The sequence below is a fragment of the Rissa tridactyla genome, chromosome 4 (genome assembly GCF_028500815.1).
Source record: "Rissa tridactyla isolate bRisTri1 chromosome 4, bRisTri1.patW.cur.20221130, whole genome shotgun sequence".
In the NCBI taxonomy this organism is placed as follows: Eukaryota; Metazoa; Chordata; class Aves; order Charadriiformes; family Laridae; genus Rissa; species Rissa tridactyla.
In genome coordinates, this window is record NC_071469.1 from 63,102,287 (window position 1) to 63,128,581 (window position 26,295).

General features: G+C 46.9%; 1 protein-coding gene across 1 annotated transcript in view; it reads right to left on the bottom strand.

Moving 5' to 3' along the window:
* The window catches only part of JAG2 (jagged canonical Notch ligand 2), a 72,197-nt gene extending 60,179 nt beyond the window's left edge, over positions 1 to 12,018 (bottom strand). Inside the window, exons 1-2 of the mRNA XM_054199902.1 lie at positions 11,686 to 12,018; positions 11,081 to 11,404 (exon numbers count right to left, since the gene is read on the bottom strand). Of these exons, the coding sequence (XP_054055877.1) occupies positions 11,081 to 11,404; positions 11,686 to 12,018 (657 nt within the window). The remainder of the gene's footprint in view (positions 1 to 11,080; positions 11,405 to 11,685) is intronic.
* Positions 12,019 to 26,295: the final 14,277 nt, after the last annotated feature.

Below are 26,295 nucleotides of genomic sequence, written 5' to 3' on the forward strand. Positions count from 1 at the left end.
ACGTTTATGGTGATCTGGAGGTAGATGTGAACAGCTTGAGAAGATCTGTTGATACACAACAGTTTGTTCTTCTAAGCCCTGTGACGATTAAATTCTGACAGTCCACAGTTTAAGTCCAGGACATGCAGTGGTAGAAAAAAGGTATTTGAATTCTGGGAATTAACCTCTCAAGAATTGCCACCAGCTAGGTTTGAGCAACACCTTTACCCTTCACTTCTTACAGAGCAAGAGAAGATGTGAAGTTGATTACAAGCTTTAAACCGGTAACTTCAGGGTTGCATGGTTTAACACTAAACATCAGAAGACACTGCAGGAGCACTAAATACTTGACAACCAACATCTTAAGTGTGTAGACAAGTCTAAACATTTCAGTTTCTCCACTTCCTTCTCTTCCTCACTTTCCAATAGAAGAAAGCACCATTCTGTGTGTATGAATTATGGAAACAATATTCAGTTTTACAAAGTTCTCTAACAGCCAAATACAACACTAAAATATTTTGGGCCTATATATAAACATATGGTTTAAACAAGTTTATAACCAACACAGAAGGTGCTATCAGCTCATTGCTATGTATAAAAAACAGTCATTAGTGAGGGGCAGCAGATGGCTATACTTGCTCTGAACAGTCCAAGTAAACGGTCTGACTTCTAGACTTTGCTGATTACATGCAGCCAGCTACAGGAAAAACCTCCATGTTGTGATATAAGGAAAATCATTTTATTGTAACATAAAAGAGAACTAGAACTATCAAAAGCACCTGAAAAAAAATTCTGTGTACATGGCATAAGAGAAAGGAACTGCCACTAAAATCTATTAAGCAGCAGCACAGGTTACCAGACCAGTATTATTAAATTGTCCTCAACTCATGGGAAGAGCAGTAAAGAGTACCAAAAATTGCACACTCTAAAAAACTTCTAGTTCAGTCTTGATTAGAGTAGATCAATAATTAAACTATTGACATATTTCTCAACTTACTGCTTAAAGCACATGTCAGTCAAGTCTTCCAACTATGAACAAGCTCCCTAATTAGAACTTAAGTTCTCCAGCTGGCATCTTGGACCTTGAAGATTAAAAGGGTAGACTGTGTTTTAAGACAGACATTTCAACTCTACAATGCTATAAACCGAATGATACATAATGTGGCGGGGAGGGGGGCACAGAGGGGATGGCAGCGGCCAGAAAAAGACTAAAAGAATCCTATTTGATGGTTTAGCCTAACTGCCAGCTTATATGGTATTTCACTACAATTTGCGTGTACAGAACTGCTTCAGAAGAATTAAGGAAAGCTAGCTCTACCTGAAACTAGCATTTTCTAACAATTGTAGGATAGTGCAGCAATATTAATATTGCCTACTCACTGGAAGTCTGGAAATGTACAATTTATTTAATTTAAACATTAGATCCTTAAAGTTACTTAAGCTGGTATGTTCAGAGTACCAGAAAGCATAGGAGTGACTAGAGACCTAGTGGACTATCTAGAAGTAAAACAGGCATTGCAAGAACAATTTAACTGTAATAATAATGTACTTAACAAAACCCACCAGAACACATCCTGCCGGGAACAAGATATATAAAATCAGGACTTTCAAGCCCAAGCAGGATGTAAACAGATTGCAGTTTATGTACTAATACACCAGTCTTATCTCAGATAAAAAAAAAAAAAACCAAACAAAAAACCAAACAAAAACCCAACCAAAAAAAAACAACACCAAAAACCCCAACTTCAGAGAATGAGCACCTGTACATCTGTCCAAGAGGCATATAATTGGTTACTCAAAGACTATTAGGTTGTTTCTTAGCAACCTCTGCAAGCTCTAATCAAGACTAAGATTGCCATTCAGCCTTGAAATGTCTTGCCCCTTCCATCTAATATAGCATTCTAACTGCTATTGAGGAGCAAACAGTCATTTCAACCACAGATAAAATCCATGCTTACTATGTGTTTCAGCTGAGAGTTCCTCTTAGCACTTGCTATCAGAAGATCTTCATGTCGAATATGCTTTTTACACTTTATTTAGTATCTGAAACAGCAATTAATAAAATAAACCTTTAAATTTCCTCCTTTTTATATAAAACAAAGGCTAACTACAACTCTAAAAAAAAATGACCTTGGAAATAAAGTTTAGTAAGCGAGCATAAGTTATAGCCAAAGTCTTAAACAACAAGATTTTATAATGGTAAAACATTCTCTGAATACAGATACAAGAAAAACACTTAATATCAAAGACAGCAGTAGACACATTTCAGGGAAATAGCAAGCATTTATCTCACAGAGCTGGATGATATTTAGATCCTTGGTGATGCTGAAATGCATCTATACGTCGCACACACTAGATTTCTTAAACCAAGTAGCTTTCAGCAAAACTCTGACCAGCAGATCAAAAAAAAAGAAGTGGCCACAAGAATCTGAATAATTGAAAAATAAACTCATCTGTTCAGCCCTAGTCTAGCTTCATTGCTCATCTGTAATATCAATGGACATACGATAGTCTCCACTTAAGACAGCAGTCTTAAAGATTAAGTTTTATATATTTTTCCTTACACAGTAAATGAAGATACCAAAAGTCTATGGTTAAATCAGGGACGGCCGCTCTTCCCTGACTCAGCATGATCTACACAAGAGCTATCACACAGCTCTCCTCAGCTTTCTCCCTCCTGACAGGTCTCCCTGAGTGTACAACAGGGGAAGGCAGTACCTCTAAAAGGGTCCCACTGCCCCATGGGAGGCAGAATTTCAGCAGATGCCCAACAGATGGTCTTAGCCATCCACACCAGTTCATTCCCCAACCCTGGGGGCAGTGGCAGAGCAGAGTTGTCGGGCTACATGTCCACCTCCTGTCCACATGACAGCTGAACGTGCAGCTCAAAAGCCACCAACTGGGTATGGCAGACAGTACTGCCAGTGGTCATCTCTGGCCAAAACCTGATCAATTTTATACACCCACTAACCATAAACTAGAGCAGCCTTCTACCAAGAAGCCCAAAGGCATATCAGAGTGCTGAAGAGGAAGAGAATGGTGGAGCTACTGGCAAGGAACAGTAGCAACTACCCTTTGCGTAAGCATCTGGCTAAGCATTAAGGAGCCAAAAGGAATGCCAGTACACATTTATTCCTCACTCCTTGAAGTAGCCTCTCTCCTTCCAAATTGCTGCTCCCAAGCTTCTTCCAGATCAGAGGATTACTAGCAGATACAATTGTAGAGGACCGAGGAAAAGTAAACTGATGTGCTAGCAGGAAAGTGACCCTCCCTTTTTAGTCTCTTCAGTAGGCTGAGAAGCTCTGAACTAGAGCAAGCAAATGCAAATAGGACCCACACAGAGTTGACAAAACATTGGCCTTGTTTTCAGAAGAGGAGGGAGGGAAGCTTTCAGTAATTTAAAGCTTCTGCAGATGACTAAGTATACAATGCGATCATAGCTGCTTTATTAACTTAATAAAGTAGTTTCTAAAGTATGTTCATAGCATGTATTTCAGAGCCAACACTTGCACAAAGCAACACCTACAGAAAAAACAAGTGAAGGAGTCAGACTACACAGAAAGGATAAATTCTACTCATCTCACCTACACCTAAGTGACTCGATGGTGTTGCTCAAAAGAGGGGCCAGACAGCCACCAGCCCACAGGGATAGCACAAACACAATTAATTTTAAAAGTTTAAAAAAAATACTAAATCATCATCATTTACCTGCACATCTGTCTCAAATACAATCCTGCTTACACAAGAAGAAACCTAGCCTAGTGAGAAGTGCTCCTGCCCATGGCAGGGGGAGTTGCAACTAGATGATCTTTAAGGTCCCTTTCAACCTAAACCATTTTATGATTCTATGAAGAAAAACTTTGTGGCAACTGATTAATGACAAACAGATTAAAAATGTACTAAACTATTTTTCGCATTTTTTACATCCACAAAACATAGTCGTTTCACATCATCCATTGTTTGACAGAAGCTTAATCTTTTGCAGCTTTTGTGCTGACAAACAGTGAACTGTAACAGTAACTCAAGGCAAGCTGGACTTGCACAAGGAATACAAGCAGCAGCATCAAACACAGAAGGCAGCTTTTCCAACACAAAGCTCCTCAATATCTACACCAACAGACTTCCTTGAACTTCACGGGATTGCTCAGAAAGTCTGCAAAACAGTGGGAATGCAGCCCAATTAGGCCAAACATCACAAATCTGATATAAATACAAGCAATTATGGTTTTACCCCAAACAACTACGTTACAGATAAACCTGACTGTTCAAGATTACAGCTGCAAGTAGCCATGTCTTTAGCAGACCTTTTTTTTTTTTTTTTGACAAAACACTGTTTGAAACATCTTCAAACAGCCCAAAGACAGTGCTACAAAGCTTCCATCACACTGCGGTGAATCGAACATACTCTGTTTCTTCCTCACCCTCTTGTCCAGCTCACATCCTGTAGTGTAAGAGTAATCCTGACTACTTTAATACCTACTCCATTTTCAGTCAAAGATTTAATGCCTGCACCAGCTGTGTAGCTAAGAGTGTAGTATTTCACTGATAGGCTGGCTAGAGTACCTTCTGGAATAAAGATTAGAAAGTTGACAAGAGGTGTATAAGCATACAACTCTCAGTGTCTGGGAGGTAAAGTTATTTGTCCGCAAGTTTTGAGTTCAGCCTCAGTGTTTCTAATAAATAAGCAAGTGTTTATTTAAGGAAGCTTTCAAGGAGTATAAATAGAAGTGTTCTTTACTATCTCACCACCTCCGTGACATTCAAAAAACCCCCAGAACTTTAAGGTATAAAAGCTTAAGCAGTTAGTAGAATACTGTCCTCTGAGGCATATTTATTTCAAAGTCAGAAGAAATTCTAGATTTAGTGACATCAACGTATGAAAGACTAGGAGTGCAAAGAACACTTCTGCTTAAAGTTAGAAGATAGATTTTCTATAGTTACATGAAACTTAAGTCTTTAGGCTTTCTATTCTGGGCAAGCTGCAAATAGTTGCTGGCACACACAGCCTGCCAATAATAAATCCCTTTTTCAAAGAGTGGTTCAGAAGTGCTCACCATTAAGGCCTTGATTCTTTTTTAGAGGTGACACCTGCAGCTGCTATTGAAATCAACTGGAGTTGTCACTACCCAGCATTGGTAAAGTCAGTCTCTAAAACATCACCCAATTATCTTCTTTTAGCAAAGAGTATAACAAAACCTGCAAGCTACTCTTCATGTTAGTGTAACTTGAAACTAAAGGGATATCAGTTATACAATAAACCGTTCCTCCGACCTCAACCTTTCATTTCTGATGAAAAAAGTTTGAAAGTAAATACAGTAGTGAGCAGGTGAAAACATTTGATTCCCTGATCTACTTTCCAAGACTGAGGAAACACGGATCCACGCTACATCTTCTCCATGAATTGCAACAGGCAAGGGAAGGCCTTATAAGCACAAGGACCACAGGTGTTTTGTCAAAATAAGAAACAGTTTGGCATGCCAGTTACCACAGCAGTCTTAGAGTCTACATGCAAAGCCATCAGGCAGAGTCAGTAAGCAAGCAGCAAGCTCAGGGAGGGGGAAAGTGGTCAAACATTAAAAAGGAAGCTTTGTGCTATCAGCAGAGCCTTCCACCCGGGAAAAAAAAAGTTAGGCTGCTGGCAAATAAGACAAACATGTATGTAATTCATCAATATATGGCTATCAACCAGTTTATTTTTTTCATAATAACTTCCTCTGCTAACGAGGTGTGATGCATGTACGTTATAACCCATCGCTATAGCAAGTGAATTTTACATTTTGGCATGAGGTCTTGCTCTCACTTCTTATTCCCTGCCCTCAAGTCTTGCTTGGACTGTATGTTCGCATGCACTTTTTTTTTAAGGGGAATTTGAATGGAGCAAAGAACAACTATTTAGAGGTAAAGCTTGCTGTGTATCACTTGAAAGTACTTCATTTGTCAAATTCTGATCTTTTTCCATGAAAGAAGCGTATGTACTGTTTCTCAAGCACAGCTGTGTACAAGCACCTTTTCCAGTGGTAAACGGCCTAACTTTAACCTGCTTAATTTAAGCCTATCTGTCACAATGCGTTGTCATTCAAGCTGACAGGATGCATGTTTACTCTATCAGGGAGCACGGCGTAATCTAATCCAGGATGTTTTCATTACAAAGCCTCAAGATCCTGATCAGAGAGCAGTGATGGCTGTGTTAAGACAGAAGGTAGACCAACTGTAGATCTACCAGCCAAACAAAAACAGACAAGAACACTTCCTACAGTCAGGCTGCCTAGCTCCCTACAGGCACCAAGGATCCCAGATAAGGCGCTTCAAGGATAGATGCCTTCCAACTTAATTTTTCACATTAGAAGGACTGAGAGAGCTTGATGCAGAATCCTATATTGAAATAAACATCTGAAAGTGCCAAACAGAACACTGTACCCATTAAGTAATAAAGCTATAAGGTCAGGTATTCCTGCTTGGGTTTTGGCAGGGGAGGGGTTGCTTTCTAAGAAATTCAGCATTTACAGCTGCAGCCAAGTTATTCTCTCAACAGCTTTACATATTTGATGGTTCATGCTCCTGTGTATGTTTCAGATCAAGACTGAACCCTTCCAGGCATTTGGATGAGACTCACACGTGGACTGCACATGGATGAAACTCACACAGAGCCTGGATATTAGTTTTATATACTTTCACCCATTTTTATCAACCTGAAAATTAACAGTACTTCAGAAGTTTAGAGAGAGGTGCTACAATCACACTCCAAATAGGAAAAACTTAAGATCAGTGCTTACAAAAGTAATCAACTAGTTGCCCACATTCTAGTGGGGAAGGCACCCTTTACCCAAGCAAGCTGTGAGGGCTGCCTGAGCCTCTACAACCTCTTCTTCAGATAGGTACACAGAGTCCTAGCTAAGAGGATTTGTGATCTCTCAAGGAAAGAGAGAAGTGAAATTGCTTGTTTCTGCTACTTATCTCCAAGGCCCTGAACTCTGAAGTTCACCTGTGGAGTTCAGAGTACACTATACTGATACGTATACTGCACTGTCAGTCACACCAGAATCTCAAAAACAGAGGGGCTGAGGGGATATAGTGATGCATACTGTAATGTATGATTTCGACATCCACAACTAGTCAGAACAATTCCTCTATATGACTAATTCACTGAAGTAATGGATGCCATACCAATATTTACGGTGCAGGAAAAGCTGCGAGTTCCCTGAGGGAAGGAACAGGGTGGAGGTAAAAAAACCACACACACACACAACTCCATTTCATGCCATCTTGCAAAGGAGTATGAAAAATGGCTCCACGTAACCCACCCAACAGAACACCTATAACTTTAAAACATCATCTTCAGAAACAGCCTTTAATTAAATCCAAGTCTAAAATTCTGCCAATACCCTAATTGTTATTGATAAATATTGCTGCGCAAGGTATTTCTGAAGCTTCAGTGTCGAACAGCTCTGTGTCACAAATTGCTCAAGACTAATAAACCTAAACTGTGTAAGTTACCAGAATCGATTCTTCAAAACTACTTGAATTCTTCTGTCTTTTTTGTTTTAAAGTTGCACACAAATTTTAATTGCATCATTTGTTTATTAACAATCTCAAATGGGCATTAAGCTTCAAGTTTTACAGCAGGAGGCAAAGAAAAAAATGTGAGGTAGGTGGGTGAAGAAGACAGCTGTATTGTTCTAGCTGTTCCTCAGCCTCTCCCACTGCCAGATTTCTGTGGATGATGTATCCCAAGGTAGCAATTTTAAGAACTTTTTGGCAATATCCCAAGCTCCTCTTGCAAATCAGAGATCAGATTAACATTATTAAAAAGACAGGAAATAGGAATAAACTGGATAACTGTATCAAACAGTGGAAGTCACTGAACTCTGGTACTGCAGCTTTACAGAAGAGACACTTGTCCACGTTTTAGGTAAAATTTTACCATGCAAAATTAAAAAAAAAAAAAACAAAAAACAAAACAGTTTAACAAAACCAAGGCAAAAAGCCACCTTTCAAGATACTACTTGCCTTACGGCTACTGCTAGCTCAGGACACTGCAATATCAAACAGACATCAAGAAAGCCTCCCTCGAGTGATTTACACATTAACACGTTAGTCTCCTTATGTGAGCGAGTTATCATTCAGATGAGGTTCAGTAAGAAGTCCACATATACCATTGCTGGCTTACATTAGGGTTGGATTTCTCAGTCTTAAAAATCTAATCTAGAACTACCACAGTAACTCCTTTGCCCACTGCCAGTACCAAGGCAAATTCGTTTCATAAGCAAAAGACACAATTTCCAATTCTCCTTAGTCTTGTCCCTTCCCAGCATATTCAATAAATGAACATTAATTTCATTAATGTCGCATGGCAAAAAAAAAAAAAAAAAAATCACATGAAAAGACTATATCCGTATTGTCCTTTCTTGTTTGCAAACTTGAGTAAAGAGAGAATAGTATTTTAGAATAATTTCCAAATTACGCCAGTGAGTTGAAACCTAACCCAGGAACTCAATCTATTGCATTAAACTAGCATTACAATTAAGCCTCTCGTTGCAGAGTCTATAGAGGTTATATACCGTTCCGACAAAGATGCTGTGTTCCCCATCAACAGACTGAATGTCCAGAATTCAAGATGTAACTACAACATTCAGAAGGGACTTCTTTCCACAAGTGCATCCACGGACTGCAGTAGAGGGACTGTTTTTAAAAGTACAACTACTCCACAATTTATTTTTAGAATTGAGGGTGGGCAGGGACAGTATTCAGTAAACCTTCCAAAAATCAGCCAGCCACCCACTAAACTGCACTGGGACTGTTTAAATAAATTACAGGCTGCTTTGCAACAGCTGCAAGAAAAAAAACAGTGGAAAGAAAGACCAAATATTTCAAGTCCTTTAAAATGCTGGAGGCAGTGATAAAAAAATAGCAGCAGACATGGTATTGTATGCTAGAGACACTGTGGCAATTTACCTGCAAGAGGTAGGTCAAACAGGCCTTTCTTAGGAGTTGATGAGCATAGAACAACAATATCCGGCAGCTGCAAGGTAGGAATGTGCTTATTCCAACAGAGGAAAACTGAAGAAGGCTGGGCTTAGGGACTTGCATTGTAAGGATTATCAAACCCTCCTCTCATTTCAAGTAGAAATACTAGAAACTGGCAAAATAAAAGTATGAGTTAAGTTACCTTTACTTCCTCATGCAGATAACATATACAGTTTGAGGCACTAACGCTCCTGAAATCTCCTACTGAGGAGTTTATGATTTCATGAAGCCCATATTAAATGGTCAATAAAGAGGAGAAAGAATCTTAATTCTACCTTTGATCTTATAACTTAAGAACAGAGTTCTAAATAACCTGGTTTTATGGTATTTGCTATACCTGTTAACAGGAATTTTTCAACTTCCACAGCACCAACAAATGCAATCAAAACACCCCAACTTGGAAATCAGAATGTAGTCACCCCTGTGCAGAGAAATTCATCAGTTGTACCATTTTTTTTAACCATCTAACTTGAGCAAAACCCCTGCCTTAAAATAGCAGACAGTTCTTAATTTGAGATGCATGAGCACGAGAGTGGAGGGTCCCAGGGACCACAGAAAGTTAAGTGATTTATGGGGACCGGTTGCCCTTAGTACAAAATACAAGTGAGCAGTTTTGTCCCTAACCATTCCCAGCAGCAGTTTTCCAAGTAACAAAGATCCTGCGAGCTACATAATCTCAAGAGGTCGGTAAGGGCCATTTCATCTGTTAGTCACCAGGTGCCAAACACGATCTGCAGGTACCAGCGCTTCCGATACTCATCTCCCTCCTGAGCTAGGGCATTGCACCATCCCCATTCCTCAGCGCCTCGCAACTTGCCAGCTTCCACCCCGTGGCCCACTTGGAAGGGCCAGGAGCAACAGCTGTGAACCTCCCTGCAGGATCCTACCTGCCTGCAGCCGGGCAGGAAGCCCGGCCTTTCCTCCCGCCCGCCCGCCGCTCCCCACCACGGGCCCTGCTCCGCACCCAGCGCCCCCAAAAAAGCAGAAGGAAGCACCCCCCCGGCCGCCGAGGACGGGGACGAGCCTTGGCCTGCAGACCCTGCCGGAGGGGTGGGGGGGATGCGCACGGGGAGGTGGGGGCTGAGGTAACCGACAGGGCTACAGAAAACCCCCCGAGATCCTGAGGGGAGAGAGGAGCAGAGAAGGACGGGGGCAGCACCGGGGTATCGCCGGCAGACGCCCACAGCTCCCGCCGCCACACGGCCGAGGCACGGATCCGGTGTCTGACAGGATGAGGCTCCGCTCCGGACGCCCCCTCACGATTCGTGCGCCCGGAGGCGGCCAACTCCGGCCTCCCTTCGCCATCGGGGCGGCGGCGAGCGCCGCGCTCAGCCCCGCGCAGGTGTGTGTCGGGGGGGGGACAGGGAGGGCTCGCAGCGCTCGGGACGCGGCCGGCCCCCGCCCTCACACCCACGGCCGGCGGCTCCCGCCCCTCCGACCCCCGCGCGCGCTGCTGCTGCCGCCGCCGCGCGGCCCCGCCCGCGCCCCGGGAGAGGCGGCAGCTCGCGCCCTCCAGCCGCGGCACGCGCCCCGCGCCGCGCCCCCACCTGCGCCGCGCGCCGCCCGGCGGCGCCCCCTGCCGGCCGCAGCCCCGCACTGCGCGGAGCCGCGGGGGCTCGGAGGCACCGGGTCGCGCTGCGCGGCTGCCGTCGGGCTTTCACAGGCGGCTTTTCGCCATTATTATCTTCCCCCCCCCCTTTTTTTTTTTAAAAATTTTCGGCGCACAAGCCGCACCTGCGGCCCGTGCGGGAGCCCGTCACGCGCTCCGCCCGCAACCGCCGGCCACGCCGCAGCCGCTCCCCGCCGCCGAGAGCCCCTTGCGAGGTTGTCGCGGCCCCCGCGCCCCTCCGCGGGGCGAGGGCAGCGCGCACCGCCGCCCTCCCCACACTCCCGCTCCGTGCCCCCGCAAGCCCCGGCAGGCGGCCGGCCCCGCCCGGGCAGCGCACCGGCAGCTCGCCCGGCTTCCTAACGGGGGAGCGGGCAGGCGCTGCAGAACCGACGGGGGGGTGGCGGCGGGGGGGGGTGGCAGAAACAAACAAAAAGAGGGGCGATAACAGCAGCCCCATCATCAACCTACCGGCCACGCAAACTGAAAGGGAATAACAATCCTGCCCGTCTCGGGGGTTCTGCCTTGATGGGAGTATTTGTTGCTGTTCAAATAGAAAATATTTCCACCGAGAACGGGGGTAGATCCGAATCCGTAGTTGCAGGGTCCGACCGGAGTGATCTTGGCCTGGTATTCCTTGAGGCAGACTTTCACGTAAGTGTCGCACTCGTCCCGGGTACAGTCCAGGTTCTGGGGGCTTTTCATGCCATCGCAGCATTCCCCATTGAACAACTCGCCGTTTACATTCCGCACCGAGTTAAGCCGCAGCTCGAAATAGCCCGTGGACCGGGACACCTAAAAATAAAAATCAAAGGGAAGAGACAGCCTCCTTTACTACCGCGGCCCAGCGGCAGCGCGGGGCTGCGGCGAGCGCTCCCCGGTACACCCCCCCCCCCCCCCAACTTTCGCCGGCTGCGGGTTTAGCCCCACCGCGGCAGCACATATATGTATATACATACACACACTATATACATATATGTGTATATATAGATATATGATGTGCGCAAAGTAGAAGCGGAGTAGGGAGAAGGGAGCCGCGCCACCGGCCGGGAGCGGAGCCCCCCGCGCCCCCCTACCTGCACGCAGGAGGCGAGGAGCAGCGCCAGGCTGAGCGCGGCGGCGCGGGGGGCCCGGCTCCGCCGGCCGGCGCCCCGCATGCCTGCCGCTCCGCGCCGCCGCCTCAGAGGAGCCCGCCGAGCCCACCGGCCACGGACCGGCGGCCGCTCGCCGCATGGGCGGCGGGGGAGCCGCCCGCAGCGCGCCGGAGGGCGCAGGGCATGGGCTGCCGGCGGGGCCGCCCGGAGCGTTCCGCCGCCGCTCCCCTCCCGCGGGCTCCGCTCGCCCTCTGTGCGCCTCGGCTCCGCGGACACCCAACAAGTAGGTGCCGGAGTGACAGCTTCATTACCCATTCGCCGCCGCTGCCGCCGCCTTCATATTAATGAGGGGGACGGCCCGGCCCCGCGGCCGGCGGGTGGGGCCAGCGCCGCTCCCGCCGCGGCTCTTAAAGGGCGGCGGTGGTAGCCCCCGCCCTGCCTTGCCGGCAGCGGGGGGTCTGTTAGACCCAGAGGGGATGTTGGGGGAGTACCCCCACGGGCAGTGAGGTACGCGCCCCCACGCGTGCCGCGGAGGAGCGCTGTGGGGTGCGTGTGCCCGCACTCGCGTGTCGGTGGGTGGGGAGGAGCCCGCGGGGCGCCTGCACCCGCAGTGCCGGAGGAGCAGCCGTGGGACGTGCGCGCCCACAGCGGTGGAGGGGTGCGTGGGGTGGGTGCAGCCCTGGCCATGGAGGAGCACATGGGATACACGCATCCCCACTGGTGTGGAACCGCACGGGGTGTGCGCACAGACAGGCGTGGAGGAGCACGCGTGGTGCAAGCACACAGGGTCAAGGAGAAGGGCTTGGGGTGGGAGCACCCCAGCGACGCAGGAGCACGCATAGTTCATGCACGCACAGCTGTGCAGGAGTGGGCAGGGTGGGAGCACCTGCAGCTGTGCGGGAGTGGGCAGGGTGGGATCACCTACAGCTGTGGAGGAGCCCACAGGGTGAGAGCACCCACAGCTGCAGAGGAGTGCGCATGATGTATGGGCTCACAGTCATGGAGGATTGTGCTGGTTGGGAGTGCCCGCAGCCATGTAGGAGCACACATGGTGCACGCAAGTGTAGCTGTGGAGGAGAACACAGGGTGGGATCGTCCCTCGGCTGTGGAAGAGCATGCATAGTGGATGCATGTGCAGCTGTGGGGGAGTGTATGGGCTGCGTGCACCTGTGGATGTAGAGAAACACAGAAGGTGGGAGCACCCACAGCCCGAGAAGTGTGTGAGGTGCATGCACCTGCAGCTGTGGGGGAGCACATGGGATGTGTGCGCCCACACTCATGTTGAAGCACAAAGGGTGCGCGCACCCACAGCCACATAGGAGTTCACACAGGATCGCTTATAGAGTGTTCTCAGTGACGTGTGCGGTACAGAGAGCAGATGGCCAAGTGGTGGGATCATGTCCTTCTCCAGTGGTGGCTCAAGCAACTATGAGAGCGAGCAGAGATTTCTCCTTTAGTATAAGGATCCTGTGATTTTGATCCTTGCTGACAACTATGAAAGCTATACATCCAGAAAACTGCATGCTATGGATACGGTATCAAAGCCCGGATCTGCATTTAGGACCTAAGTTTTCCTTCTGTTGCTCTCCCTCCCTCCCCCTTCTCCCCATTTTAACTCTTTAGCGCTGATCACCCACCAGAGTGGACAATTGGAGAACAAACAGCTCAGAAATCAAAGGGCTGTCATGTTTCCCTGCACGGAAAACCTTTCACAGAGCCTCCCCCTGCCTTTTCAGTGCCCCGGCTGCCTCCCGTCCCTCCAGCAGCCAGCCGGCACGCTGCTCCTCTGCTATTCATGGCCAGCCTGCAGCTGCAGCTACTCTCCTAGGCTGACACAGCAGCAGCTGCTATATGTGTGCCAGCTGGCTAGCCGCTCTCCAAAATCCTCTTGTCCGCCCTGCTCCCCTTGCTTTCCTGCCTCCCCACCTACAGACCTGCTTCTCCTTCCCCACCCACGTCTCCCACTCGCCACAATCTGCTCCGGTTTCCTACCTCCCCGCTGTCCTGAGCCTACCCCTCTGCTGTCCTGATTCACCTTACTTGCTCTCCAGGAAGCATCCCCTACTTTCCCTCTCATCCCTCCTTGAGCTCAAACAGGAGCTCTCTGAAGTGGAGCGGTGAATATTGCTTTTAATTATTTTATGTGTCCTCTCTTTGAAACTGTGCCTCCCAACATAACTGTGTTCAAGCATTTTTTTGGTTAAGATAACCTCTGGTATAACCACCTTTAGAAGGTAGCAAAGGGAAAGGAGGGGGAGCTGAGGGAGGGCCAGGGCCTTGGTTTGAGGTGTTATTTTAAAGTCACTACTTTTTGTTAATCAGAAACTTTGCTGGGCCCCTACCCTTGCCCAGCTGCATGCTTCCAAATAGACAGGCAAATGCTCTTTAGTTTTAATTACCTATTCTGGTGGCTGAAGGGAAGGAGTTTCTTAGACTAGCTTACTGCCTAAAGATTATTTTGTGGTGGATGGCAGCCAAAATATTTTGCAAGACAGGTATTTTGTTTGCATGTATCATCATAAACAAACATAAAACCTCATAATCCTCGTTCAGCATTATGCGGTCAATATGCCTGTGGAGGAAGACATATATTTTTATCAGCAAGCTAAGCAAATGTAATACAGAAGAAAGATGATCCAGTAGTTACAGCATATGCTCGGTCTCTGCAGAGTCAAGCTCGGTTACCTGCTGTATCACAGAATTTCTTTGTTACCTTGAGCATGCTGCATGTTCTTTTTATGCTTTGGTTTCACCTTTTAAATATCCTACAGTACTCAACAACTCTGGTGCCATTTAAAAATGCCTTTTCTCGCTGTAACCTGACTTCACAGGAGCAGAGTGGGGAGGTGCAGCTATTTCCAGGCATTCTCTCTGCTCAGGAGAATTTTCATTTTATTCTTCTCGGTGCTGCAGCCCCATTTTCAGCCTGAACTACTTAGTTCTCTTATTGTGGTCGTTATTTCTCGAGCGCCATGGAGATTCACTCTTTTCTTCTGCAGGTATGCAAAGTTGTTTCATTTTAGTTATGCACAGATAGTGACAGTTTTCAGGAAATGCAGCAAAAATATTTCTTAGCGTACAAACTCTGAGTTCCTAAAAAAGCCCAGTGGCCAGATCTGGAGGTGAATGCTGAGCAAGGCTAAGAGGAGTCATCCCTTGCAGCTTGGACAACCCACGTCAGACTGTCTCTGTAGGACCAGCCCCGAAGTGGGACAGTCCAGCCTCCCGTGTAGTCCCTGCCTTCCTGAGGGGGCTGCCTCCCACTAGCACTTGGGGGGAGATAAAGTTAGATAAGATGAAAAGCAAAAGGTCCTGTGCAGCCCTTGGGGTGGCTTGGACACTTCGAACAGGCCATTGAACTCTTCTGCATCCAGGTGGCAGGATTCGCCCCGCTCCTGCTCCAGTCGCATGACAGCTCGCGGGACCGGGCTTCCCCTGCTCTGAGCAAGCGCGCCCGAGGCTCCATAACTCATTCCCAATCAGCTGCGCTCTCCAAGACCCGCTCGAGGCCCTGGCTGCCAAGTGTAACGTGTCTCTTCTTACACCCACACCTGCAGCCCAGCCTGCTGTCACCCAACCCGCTGGCTTTCCCGGCTGTACTGCATCTGGCTGCACCGGCAGCCGTCCTTTTCCCGGTGAGTGAGGCTGGGACCTTTCCTTTGCCACTGCAGGGTCATCCTCCCCTCGCTGTTCCTGGAGAAGGGTCCCTTTGCCTTTGCATTGAGTCGTGGGACCGACCATGAGGTGCCCTGCAGGCACCTGCCTGCTGCTCAGGGGAAGTCGATATAAATTTCCCTATGCCGAGCACAAGCTTTGAGGTGCTCTTCTTTCACTCCTTCCCCACCAGTACAAGGGCTGTCAAGATCCAGATTAAAAAAAACCGTAAATATCCTCACATTGCTGCTTCCTCCTGCCGCTGTTCCTTCTCCTTTCTCCAACAACCCCTGATGAGTGTAGCAAGTGGGAATGGGGGGCCACGTATGAGAGAGGGGTGGAAATAGGGCTGAGGAAACTCGTGTTTGATTTTAACTGGGGTTTGAGCTTGCAGTCAGCAGTTACTCATCCTGCACAAGGGACGCGACTGGAGAACATCGGTCCCTCTGGCAGGGGAGGGACGCGCTCACCGCCAGTCTCAGGCAGGGTGGAGTGCCGGCATCCCGCACCTCCTCATTCCCAGCCCTCTGGGCCAGGATTTTCGCTTTTGTGCTCTGGCTGCACTCTTGTGCTAAGTTTATGCCTGTATGCAAATCCTTTGCAAGCATGCTCATTAAATCATTTGCATAAAATATCCCTGGAGGATCATAGCAGCTAGGAAGGGGCAGGGTACATCCATTTGTCTTAGAGACAGCAGAGGTACAGGGATGTCATTTGTCAGTATGCATGTGGATATGGATATAGACATATATCTCATTTACCCAGGCCAGAATGTGTCCGCTTGGGAAAGTTAAAGGCAAGAAGATCATTTTGGATGTTGTCCATCTGAAACTTGGCAGGGCAGGAGTTAACCCTCCCTTTCTGGCTAGAAAGGCTACAGCTGCCTGTCCTGAGAGCAAGGCATTGCAGGACAGAACCAGCTGTGAAGAATTAATTTCTCTCCTTCCTCCTCCATGGGAAGCCTTGTGGGCCAGGGCTAAGAATATGAATGGAGAAGACTGCTCAGGAAGAGAGCTAGAGGGTAACCAGAGGAGAAGGATTTTTCTTTCTCTTTTCTGTGTGGAACTTGGCTGGAGCAAGGTATTTTGAGCTTTGCTGTGGACTTGGCAGCGTAAAGACATGTCTTCTCCCTTGACTTTGACTGAAGAGTCCTGTTGGATTTGTATGGCTTATGTAATGTCTTTAACGAGTGTGTACATGCATGTGCATGCTCTTCATGGAAGCAAAGCAGACTTGAACTGTGAGGATGTTGTTTTTAAGTATCTTCCAATGTAAGACCTGGGAGTGGCGTCTCTTAGTTAGGATTGAGCCGCTAGTACAGCCCAAGAGAAGACCAAGTAGAGAAGGAATAAGGTAGTGCTTGTATCTGTTTCCCTTCCTGACTACTACTAGGAAAGTAAAGTTACGCTTGATGGAAGTTGTGCCAGGAAAGAAGCTGAGATCTTGGCACTGCCCTTTCCTATTTCAGTGGTTGCCCAGCTCTGAGCTGGCGTGGGTCTCTGCAGGCTCCAGAGCAGAAAGAAGGTGGTTTCCTATCGTTTCAACTTTGCTGCCTGGCATGCTTTCCTTTCTGCTTTTGGGTCCTGGGCTTCTGCCAGCAGAAGCATATGCTGAGTCTGGCCTGAGAAGTCAATTGGTCTCAGTTTGTACAGCTTGGCACTAGAGGCCAGCAATATTAGTAAAATGAAGGAGATCTACTGAACACAGTCTTTGAGAGTTCCTCCCGTTTTTTAAAGCCCTGCTAAAATGTTAACACTTGGGGTAAGGGTGGAGGTGTTAACTGGTTCTTTGTGGATTTTCAGAAGACAACCCATCTGAGAAGCCCTCTCAAAACTGAGTGACCCATGCTGCATCTGCTATCCACAGCCGGCCTTTGTTCTTCAGGTTCATGGCAGTCATCCTCAAAGAAACCTCTACCTGTGATTTTCCTGGTGCAAGAATCACAGAAAATAAGGTCAGAAGGGATATCCAGAGATTATCTAGTTTATCACATTCCACAAAGAAGGACAAACAGTGCCTGCTCCTTGCATAACAGATGGGTGTCCGACCTCTTCTTAAAAACATCCCCAGATAGAAATTTCTTAGCTGTGATAACCTGTTCTAGTGGTTAACCATCAGAAAACATATGCTACTGCCTTGCTGTGCTTTGATCCCACTTCTTGACCTGTTTGCAGCGGATGTGGAGCACAGCATATTCCCTTCCTCTCTGCTGCTATCCTTTATGTATTTGAAGACTATGGTTGTGCCTCCCTCTGATGTCTCTTCTTTACAAAGAAAGAAAAACCCAGTATTTTTCTGGTCTTACATGATTGTAGACCATATTTTCTAGACCCTTGATCATTCTTGTGGTCCTACGGTAGTCTCTCTGCTATTGTTCCTCGATTTTCTTAAAATCCAGTGCCCCAGATTGGACACAGAGTTCTGGTGAGATCTTAGCAGCGCTGGATGAAGTGGGAGGAATACATCACAGACCAGGCAGAAGTCAGTCCTTGCTATACGTGCAAGCATGATGCTTGCTTTAGTGTTCCTTCTCTTTCTTGCAACAGTATGATGTTGTTGACTTAAGTTTGGTTTGCCCTCTACTGAGCGGCTTTTTACCCTTGGAGCTTTAGATCATGTTTTCTAGTTATGAGAATGTGATATGAGTGTCAAAATCCCTAATAAACAATAGGATTATTGCATCTACCAGTTCTTGTGTATCCTGCTGCCCCAGTGATAGGAAAAATATCTGGGTTATTATTTAACAAATTTGTGTTAGCTGTCACTCACTTCTTTGTTATTTTCCGGATGTTTATAGAAAATTTCTCTGTTTGTTCCAGTCTTCTGACACCTTGCTAGTTGTCTGTGGGGTCTCAGAGAGCTGCTAACAGCCATGAGATTGCTTCAACAAGCAGCCTAAGCACACAGTATTTAATCCAGCTAAGCATTCTTCACTTATTCTTTCTTCCTTCCAGACTGAGTTCTTTCTCTGTCATCCATGACACTAATTGTGTGCAAGTGGTCTTTTTACTGAAAGCTGAAATAAAAAAGGAAAGTGCTTCCATCACGCCTTGCTAGCTTTCCTTCCCGGTTGGGTAGTTCTTCCATGGCCCTCACGTTCTTGCTAATTTATTTTATGTTTTCTTAATGTCCTGTTGATCCTGTATTTCTTTTTACATCTTGACTTCCCTGGTTTGGTCCCTACATCTTCAGCCTATGCATTTAAATTCACATGCAAGTGAGTCCCTCTTCCATTTTCTGAATGCACTCTTTCTTGCATTGGAGATCAATGGAGTGGTCATGATTTAAGCAAATCACCCGTCTCTTACAACACTTGGTTTCCCTTCTCTGCTGGGACTGTTTGAATTGATGTCCTTACCATTGTTTCTTTAAGGTGCTGCCAGCTTTCCTGAATTCTCTTTTCTCTGAAACTTGTTTCTCATGATTATCAGTTCTATGAGGTTTTTGAAATATGGTTTCTGGAAGTCCATTGTATTTATTTTGCTGTTCTCCTTCCTTCCTTTCCTATGACTTGTGAACTCTGTTGTTTCATGGTCATTCTCACCCAAGCTGCATTCCTCTTGCATGTTATAAGCAGTTCCTTCTCTTTGGTTAGAGTTAAATTCAGTTCTCATTTTGACTATGTATCAAGGTTTTAATCTCTCCTTATTTATTCCTTATGCTCTTTGCATTATTTTATCAGGCAATTCATTATCCTCTTCAGCACTCCTCCGATGATTTTCTTATGAGTAATGGTATTTCCCCTAGTTTATAACGCGTCTGCCCAAGTACTTGATGCTTGTATTTACCTGTTCACTTTCGAAACCAGTCCTTGAGGATCCTAGTTGCATTAATGCAGCAGGTCAGGGCACAGAGATGCTCTTCCTGCCTTGTGAGGTGAATGCTAGTTCTGATCACCAGTTCTTTTTCTTGGAACGTTCATCAATTTCAAGCAAGTCAAAACCTTCCTGGTGATTCCACCTGCACAGCCATGTATTTATTTCTAGGAAAAGAGTTATAAGTAGCTGATGCCACTCATGACCAAAATAGCTAGTGCTTTATTCATGGAAGGAATTTTTCCTTCCTCCTTTCATACATGAACCGGTCTGACCAATGCTAAGAAAACCCACTCTGGATATGTTGATTCTAGCCAACTGCCAACATGTCAGATCTCTAATTCCAATGGAAAATTCATAGGGAAATCATCCAAGATGCAGTTAGAAGTTTATCTAACTAAAACCCAATCTAAATTCAGACTAAGCCTCTGACATCTTGGATAATCTGCTGTCAGAGGAGAGAGGCCTGACATCCTTCTCCTGCATCTGGACTGCTTGCCAGAGCAGGAGCTGTTGTTGACCAGGAGGTGCTGTTGTCATGCCAAGAGGAGGTTGCAGAATTCAGTAAAATGCAATAAAATATCCACGTCTGTGGAGAAGGGAGGAAAGCAGACATGTATCTCTGCGATGAATTGTTAAGGTGCAATGGGTTGAGGTATCAGACACATGTACATAGATATAATGGTACATTTCTCTTCATACAAAGACATTCCTTTCACCACATTAGCCGTGTGGTCGGCCTTGACCAGCTCACAGCTTCTGAAACTTAAATGTGAGTAAGGTGAAGAGTATGGTAGATGACAGAAGAAAAAACATGAAGTGTTTAAATCTATTATTCCATCTCCTTTGTTTGAAAGCATCCTACTCATTGTCAGTGGAGTAGAGTTCATGCATTCCTCACTGATATTAGGCTCTTGCACAGCAGCATCCTCAGCTGATACCCTCCACTATTTCTGGTCACCTGGAAAACCTACCCAATGCTGGAGGAGGAGGGATTGTTTTTTATTAGGGTCTTCTGCCATGTAGGGACTGCTGTAACACAACGTGCTTGAGAGTAAAGCAGTCAGACCTAAGGAAATGCAGATTTGTATGTGGCGCTGCTGAACACCACGCTGGTGATGTCAGTTTGAGCATCATGCCAGTGCAGCCTCAGCAGTAGAGAAGTGCCTGAGAAGCTCTTCTAGTGCAAAGGCGTGGTAATGAATTTACACAGTGACACTGATTTTAAAAAAAAAAAAAAAAAGACCAATAGCTATGACATTCCTCTAGATTTTTTTTTCCAGTTACTAATGCATTTATTTGAATCACTGCTTGATGCATAATTTGATCTGATGTGCATGTTCATGCAATCTTTCTTCTCCCTCACTGGCACCTCCAGCCCCTTATATTTTGATAAATAAAATCAGATCTCTCTCTAAAAAATTCTCTCTTTAGCCTTACCTATAGTTGAGGTTGTCAGAGAAGTGATCGTCCACATCAGAGCTCTTGAACTAAAATAGTTGTGCCCCCTGTCTCCATTAACACAGGGATCTCAGTCAGTCTTTGACCCTTCTTGCAGCCAGTGCCTTCCAGCGCTTTCTGTAGGAAGGCAGTGTGCAGGAGCGGACCTGTAGCTTGCAGAAGACAGCTCAATTCATTTGAGATAAGTGACTCAGAGCCAGGACCATGCCATCCATTGTGCTGGATCAGTCACATTCACAATTCATCTGTTTATGCCCTGATTAACCATTCAAATAAAATTTTTATCACTCCTAGTTAAAAGCAGACATAAATGGGAGCTTCCTCTTCTGAACAAGAGACCTTGCTCCGAAAAAGAATTCCTTCTTCCTGGAGGCAGGCAAAATAACCAAGAGGGGCAACAGATGATTCATCTACCAGCACTCTCCCATCAAAAACTGTAGCTAAAACAAGATTACTGAGAAGAAGAGTGCTATTAAAGGAGGAAACTGCTGCTGTAATTTTGTTAAGGAACATGAGATTATTTAAAAGCCTTTTTAAAAGTGTGTTTGTTCCGGGAGAGGAGGGGTGAGGGTGGATTTTAGAGGAAGGGAGAAGGGAGAGACATTATTAGTCTTTCTTGCCTATAAAGATTCATGCTGCTTTCTTTGCCCTTGCCAGCAAGGATAGCGATTTCAGGAGCCGTTGTAAGTCATTATTCCAGCCCTAATGAATAGGACACAACCTGCACCTTAGCTTTGCGGAGGCTGAAAGCGTGGCAAAAAAAAAAAAAAAAAAAGGTTGTTGGGCGTAGAGGATTTGGTGCACTGTGCTGCACGTAATTGCAGGTTGAGATTTTTTCCAGCCGGTGCTTTTGTTCCTGGCCGTGGTGATCCCTAGCATGCTCACGCAGCAGCAGTCTCACATTGTTCAGTATTGCTTTACATTCTCAAAGCCATGAACGAGCAAGGCTCAAAGCGTGTACCTCGCTTCACTCACCGGCAGCCAGTTTTCCCCCTGTGTAGCACTTGGAGCAGCCATGAAGCAGGGAGCGAAACAGGTTGCCACCGCTTTCAGCAGGCTCCGCTGCATCTTACTCACGGAGGATTACACAGTTCATATATGTTAGTGCAGGGACCCTGTAGGAAGCAGTGCAGGGACCCATGGGATAGAATCCCAGAGATGGGGGAAGCGGAGATTTGGGTGAGTCTGCTGGGACGGATATGGCGCTGGCTGCAGACCTTAGCCGGGAATTGCTGCGGGATTTGCTCTGCCCCAGTGCACCAGGGTCCCCCGCGGAGCCGGGCTGGCACAGCTGTCCCTGGGATCAAGGGCAGAGCCTTCGCCTGGAAAGCTGGAGATCCCATTCTGCTTCTGAAAGTGGCTTCTTCACATACCAGCTGGATGTATTGTAGGTGTTACTGAGAGAGACAGAAAGAGGATTTGTGCCCTGCGGAGGCAGATCACTGGCCAGGCGTTACACGTAGCTGCTCCAAATGCGATTCTGCATAGAAAAAGCTGAGGGACTGAAGGGATCCATTAAACCAGATGCTTCAGTCATCCAAAAAGCATTTTGTGTACAGTGTCAACTCACAGTCAGAGCTGTGCATTTTGATCAGATTTTTCAAGGTCAGATGGAAACTTGATGGCGACCCAGTCTGACCTTAACTGGTTTTCAGGCTTTCGCTCCGTTTGCTGTTATTAAGAGAGGCTGTGCGGCCAGGCACCCTGAGTTCAGTTCAGGAAGGGCCACTCGCTCACCCTTCCGGGATTTGGCCTGGGGACTGCATAACAAACTGAGAAAACACCACTGAGCTGCAGAGAAAAAGCTCCAGGACCTGGCATGATTTGTGTCTGCATTTCTCCTGGCAAAGGAAGAGTGCTCTGGAGTGGAGCAGAGACATGTTCATTAACCACTTCTTGAAGTTGCATCGCTATCGTAAATTAATGGTATGTTTTAAACGCAGAGCTCCACTGATCAGAATGTTATAAAAGTTTGGCTTTGTAATGTGGCGGGATGGGGGGGTTGGGGGAACTGCGGCAGTTCTGGACTTCAAAAAAAGAAATGTTACACGAAGGAGCTTGGAAGTTGAGAGAAGTTCCAGTAATGAACAATTCTGAATAAAAATACTGAGTTCAAGCTGCAAAAAAATGTTCAGGATGTGGCTTGTTTTCTGTAGTTAATCCCCTCTAAATATTTAAGGAAAAAAAAAAAAGGGGGGAATGGAAACGGTGTTTTGTTTAAAAACAGGATCAGAGGTTCTACTAAACACAAGAAGAAATCCCACAGTTTATTGCACCCTCACCCTACTTGATGCAGTACTGGAAGAGCTAAAAAAATGAGTTTGTGTTTTTAAAATTTACATTTAGTAGTTGGTAGCCTCCAAATTTGGTTTTAGCCCTCAAAGTGTGTGTCCAAAGCCTATGTCGCACACAAGCCTTGATGGGTGTATGCAAGGAAACAGGGAATCGGGCTTGCTCTTACTTTAATGTGCAAACTGACCCCTGCCTGGAGAGACACCCCCCCCCCAGCTCCTGCGTCAGACCCACCGTACGGCTGGCACAGCCTCCCCTCGCCGCCGTGCCCTGTGAAATCTCCCTCCACAGACCAGCAACGTGCCCGGGGCCTCCGAAACCCTGGATCCATCCAGCGTGGACCAAAACACACGGAGCTGGCTGCACGCCCAAACGCAGGGTTTTGTGGGTGTATTGTGTCCTTGCATACATTTCCAGGCAAAACATATTACACCTAGCTTCGGATGCCAAACTTTTCCAATTACGAGAGAACAGTAATTCACCAAGGAGTAAGTATTCCTTCAATTTCCTTTGCTTGGAAATGATACCGAGAATCTGTTCTGAATGGAGGCAGACGAAAAATGCTACATGTTAATGCATATTCTGGGTTAGCTGTCTTTGTTAAATTAGAATGAATGCTGCTCATTTCCCATCTGGTCCTCTTTGACGTTACTTCCAGAATATATTCGCAGCTCTTATTTGTACAGTACAAATGGCTGGCTGTAGTACCAACTTTACCTTTTATAGGCTGCTAAAATGTCGGTGCCAGATCGCAAAATAACGTTCTACTTCTAGGAAGCATCTGTGGACATTGCTTGCTCCAACAGCTTTCTTTTTTCCCTCCTCTTATTTTCTTTAAGTGTAACCATATATGTGAAGCGAGTTTGTTGTCAAACCAAGTGAAAGTTGACGGTTTGACAGCCCTGGAGCCTGCAATCTTCCTCGCGCTGTGAGGATGCAGCAGGCAGATCAAGCAACGTGCTATCAGCCTTCTCATCTCTTCTGCACAGCCTTCCCCGAGGGCTGAAAGAGCAGATATTTCTCCATCTGCAGCTGCTGGTTGGTGCCTTTGCTGGCTGCTGTGCCGAGGGATTTTGTGCTCTGGATCCCTGAGCACTCTGGGTTGCCCTGAAAAATACCAGTGCAACAGAAACCAAGCAGCTCTCAGCCAGCGCCGAATCCGGTGCTGCCGACCTGAGCTGGTTTTCTGATTATTCCTAAACCTTGCCATCCGCCAGTGTTTTTTTCTGGCGGTTTCCTTAGCAGGCTCCCCGTTCCAGCAACCTCCGCCCCTGCCCTCCGATGCGTTTCAGACCTACCTCGGTAAACAGAGTGTTGTGATCCGAAACGCCCACGTGTGTCTGCCTGGAGTGACCAAGGGCTGCAGCGCCGTGCTGGGAATTCTCACCATAGCAACTACCAGCATTGACAGAATTTGGTACTTATTAAATAGGCTGTTTGTTTACCTCTCGGGCTGCGAGAGTAGACTACAACCTGCGGCGAAACACCGCGAGCCGAACAATGCCGGGCTGCCGCTGGTGTCTTCACGTGTAAAATGGATAATTACTGTGTTCTGTAAATGAAACAGATACGGAAAGCCTGCGTGGGGTAGGAGCGTTGAAGATGTAGGGTGACATGGTATTATTATAGGAAGATCAGCCAGCACGCTTGTCAGACGCTGCTAGGCGGTCTTGATGGACCCAGCAGAAAGCGAGTCCTGCTGGTCACATCTCCTTGACACACGATCCAAGTGACCATGTTCATGGAAGGCAGTTGATGGGCTCAGCAAGCAACAGACGCATGGGGAAAAAAGAATAAGAAATTATTGGTACCCCGTCGGAAAATAAACAAACTTGCAGATAGAAGCTCAGCGCACAGCCTCCCAGGGATCAAATGTATGGAAGTGTTTTTTAAGACGTTTGTCAGTGCCCAAAATGCAGGATCCCGTAACAGTGCAAAAGTGATTCTCACAAAACACCTCCCATCACCTGTGCCACTGTTTCAGTTCCATCACTGTGGCATCGGCCAGCCTCTGTGCAAGCCCGTGCTTCCACGGGCCATAACCTGGTGCGGGGCTGCTGTAAGCTATGCTCAGAAAAGGATATACATGTTAAAAATAAGAGGAAGCGCCCGAAGTTGAACCTCTTCTGCACACCCCAGAGCTGCCCAACCTCCTTAGCCGTGCCTCTGTCAAGGCAATGGTTTTCAAGACCTACACAGGGGTGCTGCTGGGCACCCACTACTGCTGAGGCAGGAGCAGGTTCGGTTCTCTCAGAGCTGCGGTGTCCCAGGGGTGCTGTGCACTGGGTGTGAACTGCCCATGCACGCAGCCTGGCAGCAAAACCTCAGGGCAGCCCCGTAAAATCAGCTAGTGAGTCCCCGGCACAGCCAAATCCCCAGAAAAGGGGCACGTGCAGGCACGGCCGGAGCATGAACTGGGAGCATCGAGCACTGAGCATCAAGCATCCAGTGGCACGCAGCTGCAGTTTCTGTCTGTCACCCAAATACGTTCCCCACTCTCCCACACGTCCCCTACCAGCCTGCGATCTGGGTGGGAATTCCTGCTTGCCCCTGCCTACCTGCAGGCAGGCAACGAGGGGCCCAATCCGGGCAGCAGCCACAGCACATGGCTGTACGACGCTGAAAGAGGAAAGAGAAGCCATTCTGCATAAACCCCCCATCTGGCATCCCCATTAAAAGGGGCCAAGGCTGCTGCTCAGCTCCCTGCCCTAGGCAGGGAGGGGGGAGAGGTGGGCTGGAGTCACTTTGCATACCATCACCTAATTAGAGCACTTCTGTAAGAGAGGACAGGTCCAAGCCCCATTCCCTTCACCTTTTAGGGGAGCACTCTCGCTGCCTGGTCACAGATGAGATGCTTAGGACTCTGTTCAGGCAGGTGCTTGTAGGAAAGGAGGGCAAAGGAGAGAAATACCTCGGTGACAAAGGTGAGCCTGGAAACCGGACTCCATAGCTCTGCTGACTGCAAAAAAACAAGGACTCCACAGGCTTTTATTAATACTTTACCTCAGGTCTTACCTTGAATTAACCTCTCTCCCTTCCTTAGGCAGTAATTCTTGCTCCTTTTTTTTCTTAACCTTACCACTTTGCTAATAGTTCTCTCTTCTGTGCAGGTGCTAACCCTTCTTTTTCACTTACTTTAAGTAATTAACAAAATCAAACTCAAGAAATTGTGCTCAGATATCCCTAGGCTGGAACTGCTGCTTCTCTTTCAAACCTAAAGAAGGGCTTTTAGACCTGTTTTCTGTAACGATGTGAGCTTGTCTGATGAGGGTCATTATATCTCCATACAACCCTGGCCTTGCTTAATGGCAGGGAGAGGAAAGCCCTCTGCTCTTGCCCCTCTTCTCCCAACTCTTTCAGCATCTGTTTA